The following is a 21,305-nucleotide window of genomic DNA, read 5'->3' on the forward strand; positions in this document are numbered from 1 at the left end:
TTAAATTGATGTTAATTGATTACCTCTAAAATTAGGAAGTAAGAAGTAATATTACTTCCCAATGATAATGTAATAGTTCTTGCATGATAAAACTACTTAGCAACTTTACCTTATGAGAACTGAAGAGTATGCAATGTTTGAAAGCCGACACTCCTATCATTGCAGGTAGTAAATAAGAGTAAAGAGTTACAGTAGGCAAGACTAAGTAAATGTATGTGGTGCTAGATCGAAAAAATGTTTTGAAAACAAAGTAAAAGGTGAAAAAAATAATCCGCCCACAACTCTTAAATAACAATGTTATACTATTTATAGTATATATCTGTTGGAGTAGCCGAGGATTAAAACCAAGAATTGAATAAATCTGCTGGTTTGGTTCCAAACAGATCGATTCTGGATCTTAAAACAATTTTCATTAGAATATACAATAATAATGCTTTCTAAAGAAAATTCTAGATTGCATGGTAAATTGACAAGACATTGAATTTCTGTCAGAATTAAAAATGCAACGATTACAAACACTCTAAATAAAATATTACGCTTCATCACTCTGATTAAAGGCCCGCGATTACATCAACATGACATTGATGGTATCCGCTACAATTAAGATTCACGATCCCTTCTCATGATTTTATAAATTAATATCGTTGCTATTAACTTTTGTATTAATAGTGTAACCATACTGACAAAGGAGTTTAACATTTTCTAGAATTTACAATAACGTATCACAGCAATAGAAACACTTTCAAATAAAGGTGCATTTTCTTTTTCAAACCGTTCAGTACCCCTATTGTATATATTGGATGTTGTATCTTTTATACATCTAAAATCAAGCGATGTGTTTCCTCTTTGACTAAAGAAGCAAATTAATAATGTTATTTACGAATATAAAATATAATTCAAATTTATACAATAAAAGGTTTAATAGTTAAGTTATTGAAGAATAGTTTTTACGTGAGCCCTAGTACGCTAAACCAATTTTAGGACATGTAAAGTTCCCGTCACTATAAACGCCACCATTATAGCTCCATTGTCAAAGTTAAATAAGTAAAACTTTAAATCACAACGATAAAAGTAATAGTTACGTTTAACAAAATCTAACAGATCGACTTTATCGTTTAGTTGTAAAGGCTTATTTTTACGGGGATATTTCCCATTATATTGAATGTTGATTATTAGTTAATACTTTAGTACATTGTAGGTGCAACTTCAGGAAATTTTACTTTGTTCATTAATATTTAGAGAACGTGCATAAAGACTTTTACATGCAAATTCGTGTTATAAACATAAAGTACACGGATCAAGTAAAAAATTAGATTTATTTTATGATACGAATCAACATAAATTTTCTTTACTAAGGCTGTAAATAATAAAAAACTTCTACGAAAATCATTTTTTGGATGCATTTTACACCCTTTTACCATCGCTAAAACATTGTATATCCTTCCATATGACCAAAAAACACACAATTGATTGAATAATTTGCCAGTAAAATATAATATTAAAGATTCTACTGGTATTTTTCTAAACACAGTTTTTCTGGATTGTTGCTTTACATACATCTTTTACAAGGCTATAACCATATTTTCATATTATTTTGAACAGTGTTGGGCACTCCAGGAAAGGGCCATTCTCACCACTCTAAGAGTCAGAACTTTAGCATTATAATTAGGACTCTGAGTAGCTTTTCATGTTTGGTTAAAAACCTTGACATTGCCATCACAGTAGCACAACGTACATCGCTCTTAAAATTATATTTACTGTACTGATGTAGAAGCCGAACTAAGATGAAAATTTATTTTTCAAACGATAATAGTTTTTTTCTTGGCATCATGAGATGTTTATCTTAACTCTAAACTATTTTTGCCACTCTTTAATTAAATCATTATTAGTAAGTAATCATAATCTTAAAAGAAGTTTGTAGCATCCTGTAACGATTGAATAGTCATGTTATTTATCCTATTTCTAGAAATGTATTTATTAATTAGAAGGTAAATAAATTTAACAAAGCTCCCTCAAGTAAAATTAAATTAAAATTAATTGTACAATGTTTTGGGATTCACAAAGAAACTAATATACCAAACCTTTCAGTTCTCTGTTGTAATTCCTATGCATTCTGTAAGGAAACAAAAGCACAAAGATAAATTGAGTTTATAGGATTTCTGACATGCATTACCTTATAGTTAGAAAGCATAGAAGGTATAGATCACATTATAAAGTATAGTTAAAAGGTAAGTAAAATGTAATCGTGATAAGAAACTATAAATTATCTTAACGCATAAACTTTTGCGTAAATCAGCCTTGTCTATGCTTTTTAGGCAGTTAAATGTAGTGCCATCTTTATCTCTGACTAAAATGTTTGTTTGAAAACTTCATGTATAGCCTACATTCTTAAACCGTTAACTAAATTAAATCAATTCAAAATATTCTTTATTTGTTATTTCATTATGAAATTACAATGGTGCCATACAATAATATAACTTAAAACTAGTACATGGAGTTTTATGGCTTAGTACATGGATGGATTGTGAAATTGTAAGAAACCTTGTTTAAGAGGAGACTATAAAAAACTGTACTAACTACTAACCAAACAACTTAACTGAAACACTTACTCCAATACCTTTTCATCACCGTTAAAACAAAAATATATTAAAAAACTATTGCAAAATAATTCTGACTTACCTTTTCTGCATGACCTCATAACATAAATAAAACAAATGTAATACCATTGGCTATTTGGGAAACATTTTTGGATAATTCATTGGTTCTAGTTTCATGTAATACTACTGTTCCAGGTCTTACCATAAATCTAAGGTTCCTTATGCCCTATTAGCCAATTAGTCCTATAGCCTTATCCCCTATTATATAAGATTCGCTTAAAACTTGATCCAGAGTCCAAAATGGTTAAGATAGTTAAATCATTTTACCATTAAGCGCTAGTTTGTCAAAGGGTGAAATTCACAAGTTGCATGTGTTTTAAATATAACCTGTTTAAATATTCGGTTTGAAAATGACAACAAGTAACTGCAACCTTTAAACTGCTTCGTATGTATTGCGGTTCGGCAGTAAAACCCTCATCGTCGTTCCAGTTTTATGACTCTCACACCGAGTGTGGCGACCCAGCAGTTCGTTACTTGTATTGCTTTGTTATATTTACGATTTCTACAGCAGGATTTGTTACTAAATCTTTCATTCAGCTTCACGTTAAATTTAAATGTTATACAAGCATTTAAATATTTTACTTGATTATATATTAATCGATTGGACATTGTTAGCTGACAAAATGAATACTTAGTTGGAAATAAACACATACTTTGAGTAATTATAAACAATCTTGGAAATTGAAAATACACTTAATTACCTTCTCCTTTAATCTATGGTATAACTCACCTAAATATTTTTTTTATATTTTAAAGAAAGACTATTTGAATGGAACACGCATTGTTATACAGAATTACAATGGTAAATAGAGTGTATGAGATATAAAGATTGATTATGTAAAAGAACGAACAGAAAAATATAGGTGACTCAAATTAATAAATCACCCTGTAATTTTTGTGTATGCTGTAACGTTTGAAACCAGTTAAGTTAATTATTTTAATTTTAAAGTAGTTCTATCGTAATAATATTTAAATTGAAATTTTCATTTTTCACAACCATAGGAAGAGAAATCACATAAAAAGTCATCAATTGGTATTTAAGGTTGCAAAAGTATATTTGTGTAGTAATAACATAAAAAAGACCCCAGGTGAGATAAAGGCAGAACTGCCAATTTCATTGCATTGCTGTGAAATAAAATAAAATTGTTTAAAACGTACATTTGTGCCAAACAGTAGTTCAATTCGAGCTGGTAATTATAGCCACTCTCTTTAGAAAGCTATGTGATCTATAGTTTATGTTTATAAATAATTTTTAATGTATCCTCTTTGTTTCTTACTTTATAAATTCTTAAAGTTGCCCAATTTCGTGAAAAATATTAATCATAAAGATAATGATAAAATGCCATTTATCACAAATACTATAAAATATATAGAAACAATGTATTTGTGAAGATCATATTTTCTTTTGACACTTTTTAATCTTTTTACAAAAGGTGTGTTTTTTCAATCCACCAAAAAAAAGAGTTATTGATGTAGACGGATTCTTGCTTTACGAGCCTATGGATTATCTTAAATATTAAGAAAAAATAAAATAATGTCTCAATTGTTAAATGATTTTTCAAAGTGACTGCTACATTTTAAAATATGTTTAAAATCTATTGAACCATACCCTTTTGAGTATACTCATATATTATTGAATAAGTAGTATTTTAAATGGTTCTTAAGATAATACTATCTCTATTCATAATATACTTTATAATAGTACGAAAATATTTAACTTTAAATAATATTCTATTTATGTTACCATGTATTTAGTGCATTTATTATCCATTTCTTGCTGTATTTTAGTATCTATATTTGGGATGCATGTTTACTATGATATTCTTCAAGCTGTATTTTTAGTCCGAATCATATATTTCGTCTCTAAAAGTAAAAATAAATATAATTCGTCTCGCGTTGTTATGTATATTTTATTGATGCCTTATAGTTCAAAATATCGTAGCAGTTTTTTTTTTTTTACTTTATAAGCAAATAAATTAATTGGATTTTACTTTTGTATGTTATACCCCTATAGAGAATCTATATTGCCAGTGGTAGATTGACAATCGCCTTTGAACAGAAAAAGGCAATACAATGGAATTAATTTAGACCTTCACGTTGATTAAGAAAGAGGTCAATATTGACCTCAGGTTAATTGTCTTCAACCGCTTTTGTGGAAACCACTTAAAAGGATTGGCTGAACCACTACAATGGATAGTGCAATTCAGAACAGTGTACTTTTAATTTTTCGTATCAGTCGAACATTTCTTTTGAGTATTAAATTACCTATTAACTCTTCTATATCCTTTGCTTTTGTCAGATGACGACCAGTTTTGTGACGACGGTCACCTCATCGTTCTTGCAAGGATTAGTAGGAAATTTTATAAAAATCTGACCACAGGCATAGTTTGTGGTTTTGTACACATCCACACACACACAGACATCATTTCTAAAACCCCTTTTTTGCGTCCAGGGGGACCCGTAACGGATATATCCACCCAAAACTCAAAATCATTTTTTTACGAAAACTATACTTTCTCCATATACGAGTACTATGGTAAAGGGAGAAGTAATATGCTGTAATTGGACAAAAAAAATGGTTGTAAGTGTTCATCTGCTCCCTGACATTTGCTTTTTTGTTTTCCCGGCAAACTGATATGTTGCAAAATTGTCCAAAAATATTGTATAGTTTAGATTAGATTTTGATTAGAGTACTTCAGGGAACATATGAACTCGACATTTCCTTTTTCTTTTTTTTTGCAACGAGACATTGTATACAAATATATCAATATCAAACAATCATGTATTAACTGTATAATATTATAGGCTGTTTTTTTACTACCAGGCCAAATAAAAAAAGAAATCTACGAATGTGAAAAAGGAAACAATAACTTGCATGTTTTAGGGGGTAACTTAGGTAAATTTATTATACATTCCAGAGTATACCATTAGTATGACATGAACCTCAAAATGGTTAGATTATTCAAACAAAATGTCAAGAGAACTTGAACTGTCTGTGTAAACGATGATGAATATGCGATGAGATTTGTGACAGGATAGTGCCACTTACACTTTACCTCTATACGTGATCTCGCGCTTACCACTGTAATTGAGATGCAAGAATCGCATTCTACATCAACCCGAAAGTAATTTTAGCTAATGATTTTTCTTCTACAATTCTAAAATCTTCCTTATATAATCAACACGTATTCGGTAGTATTTAGGTTATAGTATAATAATAATGTTAAATGTTCATTCTAGAAAAATTACAAAAAATAATACATTAATAATGGTTCTTTAAAAAAAAAAAAAAAAAAAAAAAAAAAAAAAAAACTAACTGCCAATTTTATAGTAGCTATCTTATTTAAAATAAACCTAATAATTATTCCTATATAAAAAAAAAATCATAAATCGAAGGAAAATATTTGAAGTAAATTATAGGAATACAAGCAAATTCAAATGTTTTGATTTGCTAACATTAAGCGCGGTAAATTAAATTACTAACAGGGATAGGTAGTGGTTTTCTATTATTTTTAATGCTCGGTTTGAATATATATATTAAGTGTTTGTGCAGCATGTATAAAGCTTATCAAGACATTTCAATCATCACATGATGGACATTTATGTTTTCACTACACAATCTAAGAACGTGTACAACGTATAACTTGTACAACGAATATAATTTTAACTATATTCTATTTTATAAAATATAACCCAAGAAATAACATTATACTTTCAATTATGGTAATATTAGTAGTTTATATAGATCTATTTTTAAGTGATATGTAGTATATGACACCTATGAGTTAATTATAATGTATTGCCAAAGTTTTAAAGATTCAATGTATCTTATATAGCACAAATGACGAGTACTATAAATTATGTAAAAGAAATCATCAGATCTGATCAAAATTCTTATAGTTATATCTGTGTTTTTTTTTTTTTTTCAAATACATTCAGTGAAAACAAAAGGAATGCCAATTAAGCAACGAAATAAGCAAGAATAAATGACCTCGTAAATTAATGTCAATAGAAATACATCAATACAAAATACAATATAATTATTTCATAAAAATAGCTATAATCCAAAATATAGATGAATATTAAATATTGAATATTATGAAATGTTATACTGGAATCTACAGTAGAAGGACTTCAGTAGTGGCAATGCATTTTCTATGTACGTCTCTGAACTGGTTATAATACCAGAGTTTATTTCTCCAGGGATAAAAGTTGTTAGGTATTTCACTAATGTAAATGACAAAGTTATAACATTTTCCCTTCGGGAGTCGTATTGCTCATGTGGTGAAACATTGTCAGGGCTATGATTTGTGAGTTAATTTTCTATGCGTTTTCTTTGGGTATACTGTTAAACGATTTTGCTTGCATCTTTTTATATAATGTGAGCACTATTTAATGTCTTAGGTTTGGCCCAAAAGAATATTGGTAAAAATAACGCCTGCTCTTTCGAGCCCTATGCCAATTTTTTATACTATCGGTTCCTGAGTTATCTTTGTGACGCAAATTACCTGCCACCCGTTGTGTGACAAAACTGTCATTTGTAACTCGTTTACTATATTGTTAAATTGTGAATTCTAGCTGCTTATTGTTGTTGTTATTGTTGGCTTGACGTAAAGTTTTAGGGCTATGCGTGAAAATATGGTTCTAGGGTTGCTAGGCCTGTACAAGTAGTTATCAATATATTAATAGTCCTAATTAATAACGTTTATTTACAACATATTTTTATGATACACATGCTTGTAATTCCTTGTAGCAAACCTTAGTAGGATAGTGTGATAAACTTGCAAAAGGTTTTTAATAAAATATTACAAATAAAACACGTGTTTTGCTACATTAAATTACGTTTCAGAGAAGGATCAATGTAGTAGTTTTTATTTTAAACTAGACAACGTATGAAAAATAATCTATATGTAATACTAATAAAACATACCTTGATCAATTGTTATTAATACTTCTATTGACTTTATTCACTATAAAGTAACATTAAACTTCAACTTAGATTTACGTTTAAGTATTTTGTCAATATTCCTTTTCTTCATGCATTATCTACAGTACACGTAGCCCTTTATCATCCTTTAAAAAGAAAGTGATTGAAGTATACACATTTGGTTTTTATTGTCTTGTGAAAGTATACTGTCTTAAATAATAGATGTATACTTTTATTTTCGAGTTCTCGGTAGAACCTAATTTGTAGCAAGCTCTAGGAGACACAGTTATGCCAACACATCATCCCTACCCTCAGATATAACAGCCTTGAAACCACAGCTCATAACCTCAAGCCATAAAACATAAGCCATAAACCCAGGGACATATCTGGTTTATGGCCAAGCCTTAGACCTCTAAATGGCTTTGTCTCAGATAATACAACTACGGAATGTATTAATCTTGGTACACAAAACCCCAGTCTCATTAGCAAAACCATAAACCATTCGTTTAGAAGTGAGCTTTAAGTTAACTAGAAAACCCAGAAAGAATTGTTGTAAAGATTTATTGGTCTAGAGAAAATGGAGGATATTATTTGATATAAAGTGCTTTTTCTGAAAGTACAAAAATACGTTAAATAACATTATTATATTATACTTATACTGTTTACTCACAAAATGGTAAATACATATAAAAGATGGTTGGTGGTGATCAATTTCTAGTGGATACTCTAAACACCATTAGACCCAATAGACCAATGAAAAGAATCTCAATGGCGTTCCTTATATATTATTGGTTTATGGAAGTACTTTCCGAGAGGTTTCTGTAAGTACAACGGAAGTCAAAATTCACTTGTTTATTAATTAGCTTATTTCTATTTTTACACTTTCTTCCATTTTCTCTAATGAGTGGCCATTTTGTAACAAGTGTTGTGTGACATTTGATCTTTCCGGTTTGTTGTTTCTCCATGAAGTGTATACCATTAGCAGCATCTCTATTTATCAAAATATCCACAAGACTGCAGCCTTCGGATTTATGTTGTACTAAGCATACAAAATTCTACTTAACGAAGCCAGTACAAAATAAGGGAAGAATAGTGCACAGGCTAACGGATTTAAAGAAATAGAAGACATCACAAAAAGACAAGTATTGAGACGAAAATGTGAGTGCCAGAAAAAAACGTTTTTACAAAGAATTGTAAAAATGAAATGCGATGAATGCTTGTGAAAAATTATATATTTAAGGAAGGCTAGCCTGAAGTAATGTGAAAACAGTTACGAGGTTGAACCATAGAACCTAACGGTAGAACCTAATGGTAGAACCTAATGGTAGAACCTAACGTCCTTGGATGCCAAGATGCGAACCTCTCAATTCTAGTTTAGCTTAGTTATATTGTTCTTATTATTTGTAAACACTGTGATTTATCTTGCATTTGAGCTTTTTTTGTTGTAGCTTGCTTGTGTAGCTTGCATCTTTTTGACATCTTGACTTGCTCTACTAATTGACAAGATCTATAGCATTTTTATAAAGTTTAATGACTATGAATTAATCCATCCATCTATATGAATTATGTTATCTAATGGATTCGCCTAGTAATGGCATAGTTTGTCCTATTTGTTAGCTTATAATCAAAAATTGGGATCAAGAGTATTTTAAAATATATGTAATGCTACTTTTACTAATTTTTTACCTAGGTTTAACCAATTGTATACATAGCTATGGCAGTCCGTACAATATACTATATACTTTGAAGAGAATTTAAAATGTACGGGAAATTTATTTATTGCAAAATATTAAACTGTTTTGAAAGTTTATCAGTGATTCAGAGTTAGAAATGTTTTGTTTGGTTTGACGGTGAAAACAGGATTTCTTTATAGCTTCATAAATACCAAAGGTTTAAACAGCGAGAAACATTGTTACCTGTTGCTGTGTTCGGATAAATATTACGTCTCAAAATATCCCGTTTGTGATGAAGGCTACATATATATTGTGAACCAATAAATCATAGTGGAAACTGGTGAGTTTTATATATATAAAAGCTTGAAACATAGTCTGCGTCCTGTTTATTGTTTAACATAAGTCCATTATTAGAATGATGTGAAAGGAGAAATAATTCATATAATGAAATACGTCTTCCATTATTTTGTGTATAAAGTGGAAAACGTACAACATATTCTATTGTACGAGTATATATTTACCTGCTGCTGAATCATAGTCTATATTTTTTACCCTTTATAAATTTTATCACTGTTGCCTACTTCACATAGTTATAATTCGTTATCACTGTTATACATTTTATAATTACTTTTATCACTATTTACTCGTTTCCACATTGCATTTATCACCATTGCCAGTATTATTGCCAATTATTATTACTGTTACCAACATAATATATCTAAAGACCAAGAACATTACATAAAGTTTGTGGCATTAGCAACACGTATCCCTCGAGAGATGTTTGGTTCCGTATTAGGCAGTAAACTGTACCCAAGCTCGGCTTTTTTATAGCTGTGAGTAGCACATATTGTCAGCGCTCAAGCGTAATAACATGCTTTGCAATATCTCAGAGCATTAACATTTAGAATATTTTGAAAGTTTGGCAACGCAACCACAATTTATTGAAGCTATAAACATTGGAAAAATGTATATAAGACTTATTTGATTATAGGCCTACTTATCCCTGTAAGTAAGTAAATAAAGAAAGAAAATACTACATCATCCAACGTTTGTACGATGGGTACGAGACATAAAAAAATACAGGTCTATGTTAATTAGTAAAAAAAAACAACTCTGGAAACATTTTAAAACTTCAAATGTTTAACTATCTATATATCTAATTCCGTAAGCCCAAAATTTTACAATGAAATTGTGAGCGAACTGGAGGCCGTAGAAAGCTGGGAGAGGTCTCATTTTAAAGGTCTGGGCATGAAATTTTGGGGAAAAATGTTCATTTTTCTTAATTATGCAACAAAAGGTTATTACAGAATAAAATAATTCACATTTAAATAGCATGGGAATCTAGGTCATGTCTGCTTTGTTTACTTAAACATGTGGTTTAACTTTATTTAAAGCATATGGTAATATCATTGACTATTGGCTACAGAAGTTGTATTAATAGTCAAAGGTAGTATGTAATATGTACTGTAATAAGTAAACTATTATAATAAAGCTGAAATAGAATATTCCCAATTTTATGTCTTTTAGTGTAAAAACAGCTGTGATTATATAAATTGAAAGAATTATAACCACACCTCAATGTGTATTATTTTGTTATTGTAAAAATGTTAGTGAAGTAGTAAACAACACAAAGTGAAAATTAGGCTATGTCAAATCTTTTAAACATACAATTTGACACTTTTAAACTTTGTATTATTTTGTTATTGTAAAAATGTTAGTGAAGTAGTAAACAACACAATGTGAAAATTAGGCTAGATCAAATCTTTTAAACAAACAATTTGACACTTTTAAACTTAACACTTTTTAATATATTAATAATGTATAATGTTGGAAGACTACCACGCAGGGGTAGGCCGCCACGCAGAGGTATTGTTCCTCGAAATGAGAACAACAGGCGCCAGATTTGGCGCGATATAAATGGAAGAAGAATAAATGAGCATCCGGATGAACATGAAGTTATTCCTGTGTATAGATTACCACTTTTAAATGAAATTGCATTGCACAGCTTAGGACCAATGAACGATGAGTGCATTCATTGTGGTGCATTGCACTTCATTGATGAATTGACAAGTGGACACTACAACTCTTGCTGCCACAATGGCCTAATACACCTACCACAGCCTCAAAATAACAATGAGCTGCAAGAACTATTTAATAATGCCCATTTTATGAAAAATATAAGACAGTACAATAGCGCTATGGCATTTGCATCTCTTTCGGCAACAAAAAAAGAAGTACCAGGTAACGGACCATATTGTTTTAAGGTACAGGGGCAAATTCACCGTTATATTTCAGACTTATTACCAATTGAACAAACCCCTTCATATGGACAATTATATTTCTTGGATACTGCATTTGCAAACAATATTAGACTACAAAGACCTGAAAATAGTGAACTCAAATTGGAAATAGTGACACGATTATCGGACATATTGTCAGATAACCCTTATTCACAATCCTATAAAAAAGCTTCCGAAATTATGACAAATGAAGGCAATCAAAGCATCGCATTAAGGTTTGTAGATAACATTTCTATGGATCTGAGGCGATTCAACAAACCCACCGCAGATGAAATCGCCGGAGTGTTCAATTCTGAAGAAGGTGAACCCCCGCACAATCGCCATGTAGTAATATATAACCGCCAAAGCGGGCCTAAGCTTTTATCAGTATTGAGCCCACATTGTGACCCAATGCTATATCCACTATTGTTTCCAAATGGAGAACCCGGATGGGACCCACAAATGACTCACAATGGGCAACGAAGACAAAGAATGCGTGAAAAACTGACTATGCTACAATTTGCATGCTATAGACTTGCTGTTCGGGTAGGATTTTCAAATATCCATGCTGCAAAAAAATTATTTCAACAATATATTGTCGATTTGTACACAAGAGTTGAAAGTGATAGACTCAATTATGTAAGACACCACCAATCACAGCTCAGAGTTGAACATTACCGTGGATTGCAAAATTTTGTGTTGAACAGAGCACAGTTAGAAAATGTAACTGCGGGTAAAATTGTTGTCTTGCCATCATCATTTGAAGGAAGTCCGCGTAACATGACTCAGCGATATCAAGATGCAATGGCTATCGTGCAGAAATACGGTAAGCCAGATTTGTTTATAACAATGACATGCAACCCTAATTGGACAGAAATACTCTCTTCACTTAAAGACAATGAAACTCCAGCTGATCGCCCAGATATTGTTTCCAGAGTATTCAGATGCAAACTGAATGAATTGAAAAAGGATCTACTAAAGAACAACGTCTTTGGAAATGTCATTGCTTATGTGTATGTAATAGAATTCCAGAAACGTGGCTTACCCCATTGCCATATGCTTATAATTCTGGACGAAGAATCCAAATTTCGTGAACCAGCACAAATAGACCAATGTGTCTATGCAGAGATACCTAATCCCAATGAGTTTCCAAGGCTTCATGACATTGTAGTTCGTAACATGATTCATGGACCATGCGGAGTGCGAAATCTCAATGCACCTTGCATGAAGGATGGAAAATGTTCAAAAAAATATCCTAAAGAGTTCTTGGATGAAACAGTTGAGAACAACCATGGGTATCCACTTTATCGTCGACAAAACAATGCTATCACAGCCCAAAAGGGGGTTCACCAGGTTGATAGTAGAGATGTTGTGCCATATAATCCGTATCTATTGATGAAATATAACGCTCACATAACGTTGAAGTTTGCTCGAGTGTCCGATCAGTAAAATACTTATTTAAATATGTATATAAAGGATATGACTCAGCTTGCTTAGAATTTGTAAATAGTGTACAGAATGATATGATGAACTTTGATGAAACAATCCGCTTTGCCAATATGCGGTATGTTAGTTCTCATGAGGGTATTTGGCGCCTACACTCAAATGAAATGCATGAACAATCTTGTTATGGATTGTTTGAGAATTGAATTTATAGTTGCGTAATTTAATTAGTGGACTGTATTGTATTATGACGTTTGAATAAATTGAGCAGTAAAATGACACATCTGAAACTTGAAAGCAAATAATTAATGAAGTCTTATCTAATAGTAAAATTGAAGTATCACTCACGACCGATCCTTTCTTCTCTGTACGAAGCGTGGTCGGCGGCCTGGAGTGTGGTTGTAGAATTCTCAGGGGCCCCTTGGTCCAGCGAAGATCATCCTGCCGTAGTGGGGTTGTGGATAACGTCGTTCACGGACACAAAGAGAATCCCGGAGGCGAGACACGATAATTATTTAATTTAAAACCGATCACGGTATAAGAAAGTTCAAGGCACAAACTGGTGCGTGATAAGCGGTAGCGGGCGGGAATGTAGATTGACATTGACATGAAGAAGAGATAAGTGGAAAAAGGAGTAGGTAATGCTACGTCACTGGCAGGATTGCCAACTAGGAAAAGAGGAATGACTAGTAATGAGTCTGTGTTTATGTATGTATGCCAAAATGGGCTGAACTTTAATTAAACTTGATTTTGTCCTTTTTTATTTATTATTATTTACACAACATACCGGCCCCCCTTGAACCGGCAGGTTCAACAGAACATCTTCAAAAGAAAAAAGAAAAAGAGAAACTTGTGCTCCTGCACACTAAATAAGAGTTTTTCTGGTTAAAATCAAACAAAAAACACTTTAAATAAAACAGGGGGTATGAGAATTGAAGGATGTAGATCTTGATGTCTTCATTCCGATGGTAATAGGGAGAGTTTGATGACTGGTCGTTTGAAGACTCCAGAGGCTGTTTTTACTTCGGCAACTCTGGGAACATTGTCCTTTCCAGGGAATAAGGAAATAACTCTGCCCATTTTCCATTGGAGTGGAGGGAGATTATCTTCTTGAAGAATGACAAGATCGCCAGGGCTGATGTGCTTCTGGGGAGTTGTCCATTTTAGGCGATTCTGTAAGGTATACAAATAATCGCGTTGCCATCGTTTCCAGATATTTTGTGCAACGGATTGAACCAATTGCCATCTCTTGAGACGGTTCATAGGAGTACTTGTCTGATCTGTTTCAGGTAAAAGAGCAGGAGGTCCAAAAGTCAAGAAATGACCTGGTGTTAGAGCTTCTAATTCACATGGATCTGATGACAGTGGGGTAATTGGGCGTGAATTTAGCATTGCTTCAACTCTACATGTTAAAGTAGTGAATTCTTCAAGTGTAAGAACTTGCTCACCTACGACTCTACGTAGGTGATATTTAGCGCTTTGTACGGCACGCTCCCAAAGTCCTCCAAAATGGGGAGACCTAGGGGGAATGTAGATTGACATTGACATGAAGAAGAGATAAGAGGAAAAAGGAGTAGGTAATGCTACGTCACTGGCAGGATTGCCAACTAGGAAAAGAGGAATGACTAGTAATGAGTCTGTGTTTATGTATGTATGCCAAAATGGGCTGAACTTTAATTAAACTTGATTTTGTCCTTTTTTATTTATTATTATTTACACAACATACCGGCCCCCCCTGCACACTAAATAAGAGTTTTTCTGGTTAAAATCAAACAAAAAACACTTTAAATAAAACAGGGGGTATGAGAATTGAAGGATGTAGATCTTGATGTCTTCATTCCGATGGTAATAGGGAGAGTTTGATGACTGGTCGTTTGAAGACTCCAGAGGCTGTTTTTACTTCGGCAACTCTGGGAACATTGTCCTTTCCAGGGAATAAGGAAATAACTCTGCCCATTTTCCATTGGAGTGGAGGGAGATTATCTTCTTGAAGAATGACAAGATCGCCAGGGCTGATGTGCTTCTGGGGAGTTGTCCATTTTGGGCGATTCTGTAAGGTATACAAATAATCGCGTTGCCATCGTTTCCAGATATTTTGTGCAACGGATTGAACCAATTGCCATCTCTTGAGACGGTTCATAGGAGTACTTGTCTGATCTGTTTCAGGTAAAAGAGCAGGAGGTCCAAAAGTCAAGAAATGACCTGGTGTTAGAGCTTCTAATTCACATGGATCTGATGACAGTGGGGTAATTGGGCGTGAATTTAGCATTGCTTGAACTCTACATGTTAAAGTAGTGAATTCTTCAAGTGTAAGAACTTGCTCACCTATGACTCTACGTAGGTGATATTTAGCGCTTTGTACGGCACGCTCCCAAAGTCCTCCAAAATGGGGAGACCTAGGGGGAATGAAGTGAAAGGTGATTTCTTTCTCAAGAAGCCAAGTGTTGACAGGATGGGATTGCAGAATAATCTCTATCGTTTTCCGGAGTTGTCGAGCAGCACCGACAAAATTTGTACTAGTCCTCGACGGGAAATGAACCGAGTCAATGAGGCCAAAAAAGCATCGGCTGTCAAATCTGTCACAACTTCTAGGTGGATGGCCTTTGTTGTCATGCAAATGAAAAGGCAGAGGTAGACTTTGATGTGTTGTAATCTGCGAACAGGGTAAAGCTTGACGTTGAAGGGACCTGCGAAGTCGACAGCTGAAGATTCAAAGGCTCTTGAAGGTAGAACTCTGGATGCGGGTAGGTCAGCCATTAGGGGCGCAGTGACCTTCGGTTTGATGCGGTAGCACCGTAGACAGCGGAAAATTCTGTTCCTTATCTTGCTTCTTGCGGATAAAATCCAATACCTTTGAGAGATGAGGGATTGTAGTGATTGAGGTCCACAATGCAGGAAGAGAATGTGGTAGTAGTCTATGATCAGATTTGTGACGAAGTGCTGTTTAGGCAACAGTATAGGATGCTTGGAGTTGAAGTTTAAATAGGCATTAGACAGTCGTCCACCAACTCTGAGAAGACCATCTTTGTCCAGGAATGGCAAAAGACGCTGAAGAGGTAATGAAGGAGTCTGGCCTTTTTGAAGAGCAGAAATTTCGTTTGAGAAGGATTCTTGTTGTACTAGATGTAGAATGTAAACTGTAGCTTTGTTGATTTCTTGCAGTGAAAGTCTTGAAGAAGTAGTTAATGGAACATCTTGTAGAGTAGACGATTCTGGCTTGAAATATTTCAAGGAGATCTTAGTTCGGCAGCGGTTGATGAAGCGTAGAACATATGCAGTTACATGTCTCAGCTTTTTCCATGAAGAAAATCTTGTAAGAAGTTCCAACTGAGGTAATGTTGTAGTTTGCAGTGCAGTTGGTTGCACAGGTTTTATATCTGGAAGTGAATGTGAACATGACAACTTGAATGATGTAGTGGGCCAGAGTGATTGAGAGAGCTTGAGCCAGTCAGGTCCTGTCCACCAAAGTGGGTGGTTGGCCAATAGCGAAGGGAGGAGTCCTCTAGATCCACAATCAGCTGGGTTCTGTTCTGAGGTGATGTGAGACCACACAATTGGGGTAGAAGTTTCTTGAATTTCTGCCACACGATTGGAGACAAAGGTTTTGAGGCGATAGGCAGGAGTATGTATCCATGATAAAGTGATAGTTGAGTCACTCCAAACGAACACTTCATTGATCGTTAAGTATGTACTAAGACAAGAGACACAATATTGGATTAGTTTGGAGAGGAGATGAGCTCCACAAAGTTCCAAGCGTGGTAGAGATAAACGCTTTAGCGGTGCAACACGAGACTTTGCTATCAACAAATTGGTTGTAACTCCGTGGTCCTCCTTTTCAACTCTAAGAATCACTGAGGCGCAATATCCTGATTCGCTAGCATCACAAAAACCATGAATTTGGATATTTTTTGCTTGGTAAGTATCTACATGCCTAGGTATTTGTATCTCTGCAATCGAGGGTAGCTCCCTCAGAAATGAAATCCACTGTGAAGATAATTCACTTGGTAATGGATCATCCCATTTCAATCCTTTAGTCCATAAGACTTGCATGAAAGCTTTAGCCCAAAACAAAGGTGGAGTGATCCAACCCATTGGATCAAATAGTTGAGCGATAGCAGAAAGAACTGCTCTTTTGGTTAGCGGTAGATTTGGAATTGTAACAGTGTACGAAAATGAATCAATTTCTGGAAGCCATTTTATGCCTAAAACATTGCATGATGATTCTTTCTCTGAAAAGAACTGTAGAGGTACGCCATGGTGATCTGATGGTATTGCATTTAGTATGTTCTGACAGTTAGAAATCCATTTTCTGAGTTGAAAGCCACCTTTAGACATTAACCTAATTACATCATCCTGCAACGCTAGAGCCTCTTCTTCGGTATTTGCTCCAAGTAAAGCATCATCGACATAGATTTGACTACGAAGAGCATTGGCTGCTAGAGGGTGGTTTGAACTTTCATCAGCGATAAGCTGTTGCACGACCCGATTTGCCAAAAAAGGCGAAGAAGCCATGCCATATGTGACAGTAGTAAGCTTGTATACTTGTATAGGCTGTGATACATCATATCGCCAGTAAATCAATTGGAAATTACGATCCTCTGGATGAATCCAAATATTTCTAAACATTTGACGAATGTCACATGTAAACACAATGCGGTGTTGGCGGAAGCCCATGATGATGGCAGGAATGTCGTTGTGTAGTTTTGGTCCAGAGTGAAGAATATGATTTAGTGACAGACCAGAGGAGGTAGCAGCAGAAGCATTAAAAACTACACGAATTTTTTTCTCCTCGGAGAACTTCATGATGAGGGAGAAAGAAATGTGGTTGTTCCAATGCAATAGGTGATGAACAACGTACCATGTGACCTGATTCTTCATAATCTTTCATAAAATCTACATATTTCTTCCTTAATTCGGGGTTGCGGTTTAGTCGATTTTCCAATGATTTGAAAATGCAAAGGGCAGAAGAAGAAGAATTCCCAAGAACTGAAGGAGATTGCTTGAATGGTAGACGTACTTGAAATTTTCCATCTTTACACCTGCTATAACCTTTTCTAAACTGGGTTTCACAATTCAGTTCATCTGGAGAAAGTGATGGTGCATCAGGCACATTTTCTTGAAGCCAAAACTTCTGAATTGACTGGTGAAGATCAGTATTTGTAATTGTCAGTAGATTAATTGATGAAAAGCCTTCTACAGGTTCGACAGGTGTATTGCCGATCAATACGTAGCCAAAGACTGTATTCAGTGCAGTTGGCATATCGTCACCAAGAGGGATTGCATCACCCTTTAGCGTACTGGCAAAGAGATCAGCGCCAATTAGTAAGTCGACAGGAGCGGGCGTATCAAAAGTAGGATCAGCAAGAACCAGGTTGAATGTACGATCCTTAACCTCTCTTGATATGTGGCAACCAGGTAGGTTAGTAGTTATGTTATCGAGTACAACAACTGGATGATTTTTCGCAACTACGTGGCCTCTCATTGAAGTAATGTTCAAAAAACAGAGTCCTTTAGTGGAGACAGTAGCAGATGATATTCCTAGAATTTTGTGACTTGATGATTTTACTCGAGAAATTCCTAATCTGCGTGCACATGAATCACTGAGAAAACTTTGTTGAGCAGCGCTATCGAGCACAGCGCGTGCGACAATATTATTTCCATTGGGAGTGCATACATTTACTAGGGCTGTTCCTAGTAGAACTACATTGTTACTGCAATGAGATAAACCTACTAAGACCGTAGCATTTGATGTAGAGTCCTTAGTTGCAGAGGTATTGCTCTGTGTGGGTTCAGAAGGGGCATTGCTAGCAGCAGAATTAGGTTTTGATCCATCAGAGGTATGTTTACGAGGATTATTCCTTGATTGATATTGTTTAGAACTGTTGAGACATTGGTTAGAGGGTTGATGGTTGCTTTGTGCATTCAAATGAAGCATAGTATGATGTCGACGTTGACATATATTACAAGATCGAAGAGAGTTGCAAGTTCTGACATTATGTTGACCCAAACAATTATTACACAATAAGTTGCTTTGTACAAACTTTAGTCTATCTGCTGGGGTTAAATTAGAAAATCTATAGCATTTGTATATGACATGATCACACGAAGAGCAGAAGTTACAATTATTTTGCGCAGTCAGTAGGGCAGTGCGGTTTTGGTAAGATCCACGAGTAGACTTGAATGCTACTTGATTACTCGAAGAACTCCTTTGCATACTGGCGTTGGTTAAGATTCTTGAAGGTACAAGTGAGAGATTAGCTGCCTCTAGTTGATTGCATTGGGTTTCAATAAAATCAATGAGTTCCTTGATGGTTGGTACCTGTTGTGAATCAGTCCTATCATGTTCAAACTTGGATCTGAAATCATTATCAAATTTCCTGAGGAGATATATAGTCATAAATATGCTCTCATCTTTGAGGTCCTCGTTTAAGGCACGCAAGGCACTAATGTTTTCCTGTAGGGATGACACAAATGATCTCATTTGTTTTACAGAGCTATTATGTACAGAAGGCAAATCAATGATATTATTTATGTGAAGTGTTATCAATAGCCTAGAATTGTTGTAGCGCTTAATCAGTTACTGATAACCAATATGATAATTGGCAGCAGTAATGGGCAATGATTTAATCAAATTTAATGGCTCTCCATGTAGACAAGACAGTAAGTAGGTAAATTTCTCGACATCCGAGAGTTTAGAGTTTTTGTGAACAGTGCTTTCAAATAAGCTATAAAAAGCTATCCATTTGTCAGCTTGGCCAGAGAATTCACCTAGCTTAAGAGTAGGGAGTTTTACACCTGTAAATTCTACTGTACCGCTGTTGACACTGGAATAAGATTGGTCCAGTCTGGGATCCGCTTTGGGAACAAGAATCGCACAGAGGCTGTGGATTTTAATATAAAGATCAGAGATTTCATCTTGGAGTTTAACAACATCAGCATCCTTAATATCTTCATCTGGTTTATCAGCACTATATAATTTACTAACCATTGACTCAAAATCATTACATTTCTTTGTAGCAGTTTCATCAATAATTTTGATTTTTGCTAAATCCGCTTCGAGTAGAGGATCCGTCTTCTCTGAGAATGCAGTAACTTGTTGTTCAAAAGAATTCAACCTTAGTTTTATCAGAGAAGCTTGCTTGGTAAAATTACAAAAGCGCAATGGAGGCATTTTGTTTGCATAAATATTACAAGGCAAATAGTATGGACACTAGGTGCATAAAATTGAAGTTAGCGGTAGGCCACAAAAGATTGTGTAAAGCATGTTCTCACTATCCCAAACTCCAATAATTGTAGGACTAATAATTGTAGAAATACCACAGAGAAATTAATTAGCCTATTTAAGCAATGAAGAAATTCTCAGAACACATAAGTTCAATTGAAATTGAGTAAGAAATTATTACTGACACATGAAAATGCATATAAATGTCAGAATATAAATAGAGTAATAGGCTAAGCTTAATATCCAATGAGCATATGAACAGAGATCAGATTCATTCATATATTGACTTGATAATATTCAAAAATAGGATACACAGTACTTGAATTGAGGTAATGTTCAATGCAGTAAATAAATTGACAGTAAAATTAATATTTTCCTTCAAATAAATCTATTGATAGTTACTCCCAGTTGTACAGAGTAATTTAAATTTAATCAATATTGATACTGTAGAAACAATCTTCAATCTCTACTGTGAGCTTATCAACTTGCATGTATTATGCACTGATTAACAAAGGATAATGTGTGCAGTAGATCAATCTTAAATCTTCTTGAATTGTAAAAATAATTAAGAATATGCTTCTTCAGGAAATAAAATAAAATGTAAAATCTTCAATATAAATAGTATCTTGAGGATATAAGTTTCACAGAGAATTCAAGTTATATTCAGTAATTTTTAAAGAGTCAATTTTCAATTTCAATCTTTATGAGTGTTTAACACAAGTTAAATGAAATGGCAGGAAAATTCACTTCAATAAATTTCACTCATTAATAAATGTCAATATAACCTCATTGTTTAAAAATGTAAACAAAGGTAAAAACGGGAAAATGGGGATAATTTTTGATGCAGGGATATTTTTAGATCCTAAGGGATATTCAGGGATTTTTTGGGATTTTCAGGGATTTTTATTGGAGCGGGGATTTTTCTAAAACGTACGGGATAAGTGGGAAAAGTAGGGATATTGATAGTTTGTGCACCAGCGATTGGCAAACCTGTTGGAAATACCGGCAAACTCACGACACTTGTTATCTTGAATGAAAATTCCTGTTCGAGATTGAAATGTTCATAGCTTTACTTTTTGGATGATTAAAATAAAACTGAGTTTC

The 21,305-nt window shown here is 34.0% G+C and overlaps 1 protein-coding gene across 1 annotated transcript; it reads right to left on the minus strand.

Moving 5' to 3' along the window:
• Positions 1 to 15,451: 15,451 nt before the first annotated feature.
• LOC128997465 (uncharacterized) lies at positions 15,452 to 17,782 on the minus strand. The gene has a single exon (XM_054423104.1). The coding sequence runs from the start codon at positions 17,780 to 17,782 to the stop codon at positions 15,452 to 15,454; it is 2,331 nt and encodes a 776-aa protein (XP_054279079.1).
• Positions 17,783 to 21,305: the final 3,523 nt, after the last annotated feature.

This window comes from Macrosteles quadrilineatus, unplaced genomic scaffold (assembly GCF_028750875.1).
Source record: "Macrosteles quadrilineatus isolate MER2022 unplaced genomic scaffold, UCM_ALF_1.0 Scaffold_6__1_contigs__length_79288215, whole genome shotgun sequence".
NCBI classification, from domain to species: Eukaryota; Metazoa; Arthropoda; class Insecta; order Hemiptera; family Cicadellidae; genus Macrosteles; species Macrosteles quadrilineatus.

Bases quoted from the DNA above. Each gene is read 5' to 3' on its own strand.
- LOC128997465 (XM_054423104.1), bottom strand. From the start codon at position 17,782: ATGAAGTTCTCCGAGGAGAAAAAAATTCGTGTAGTTTTTAATGCTTCT.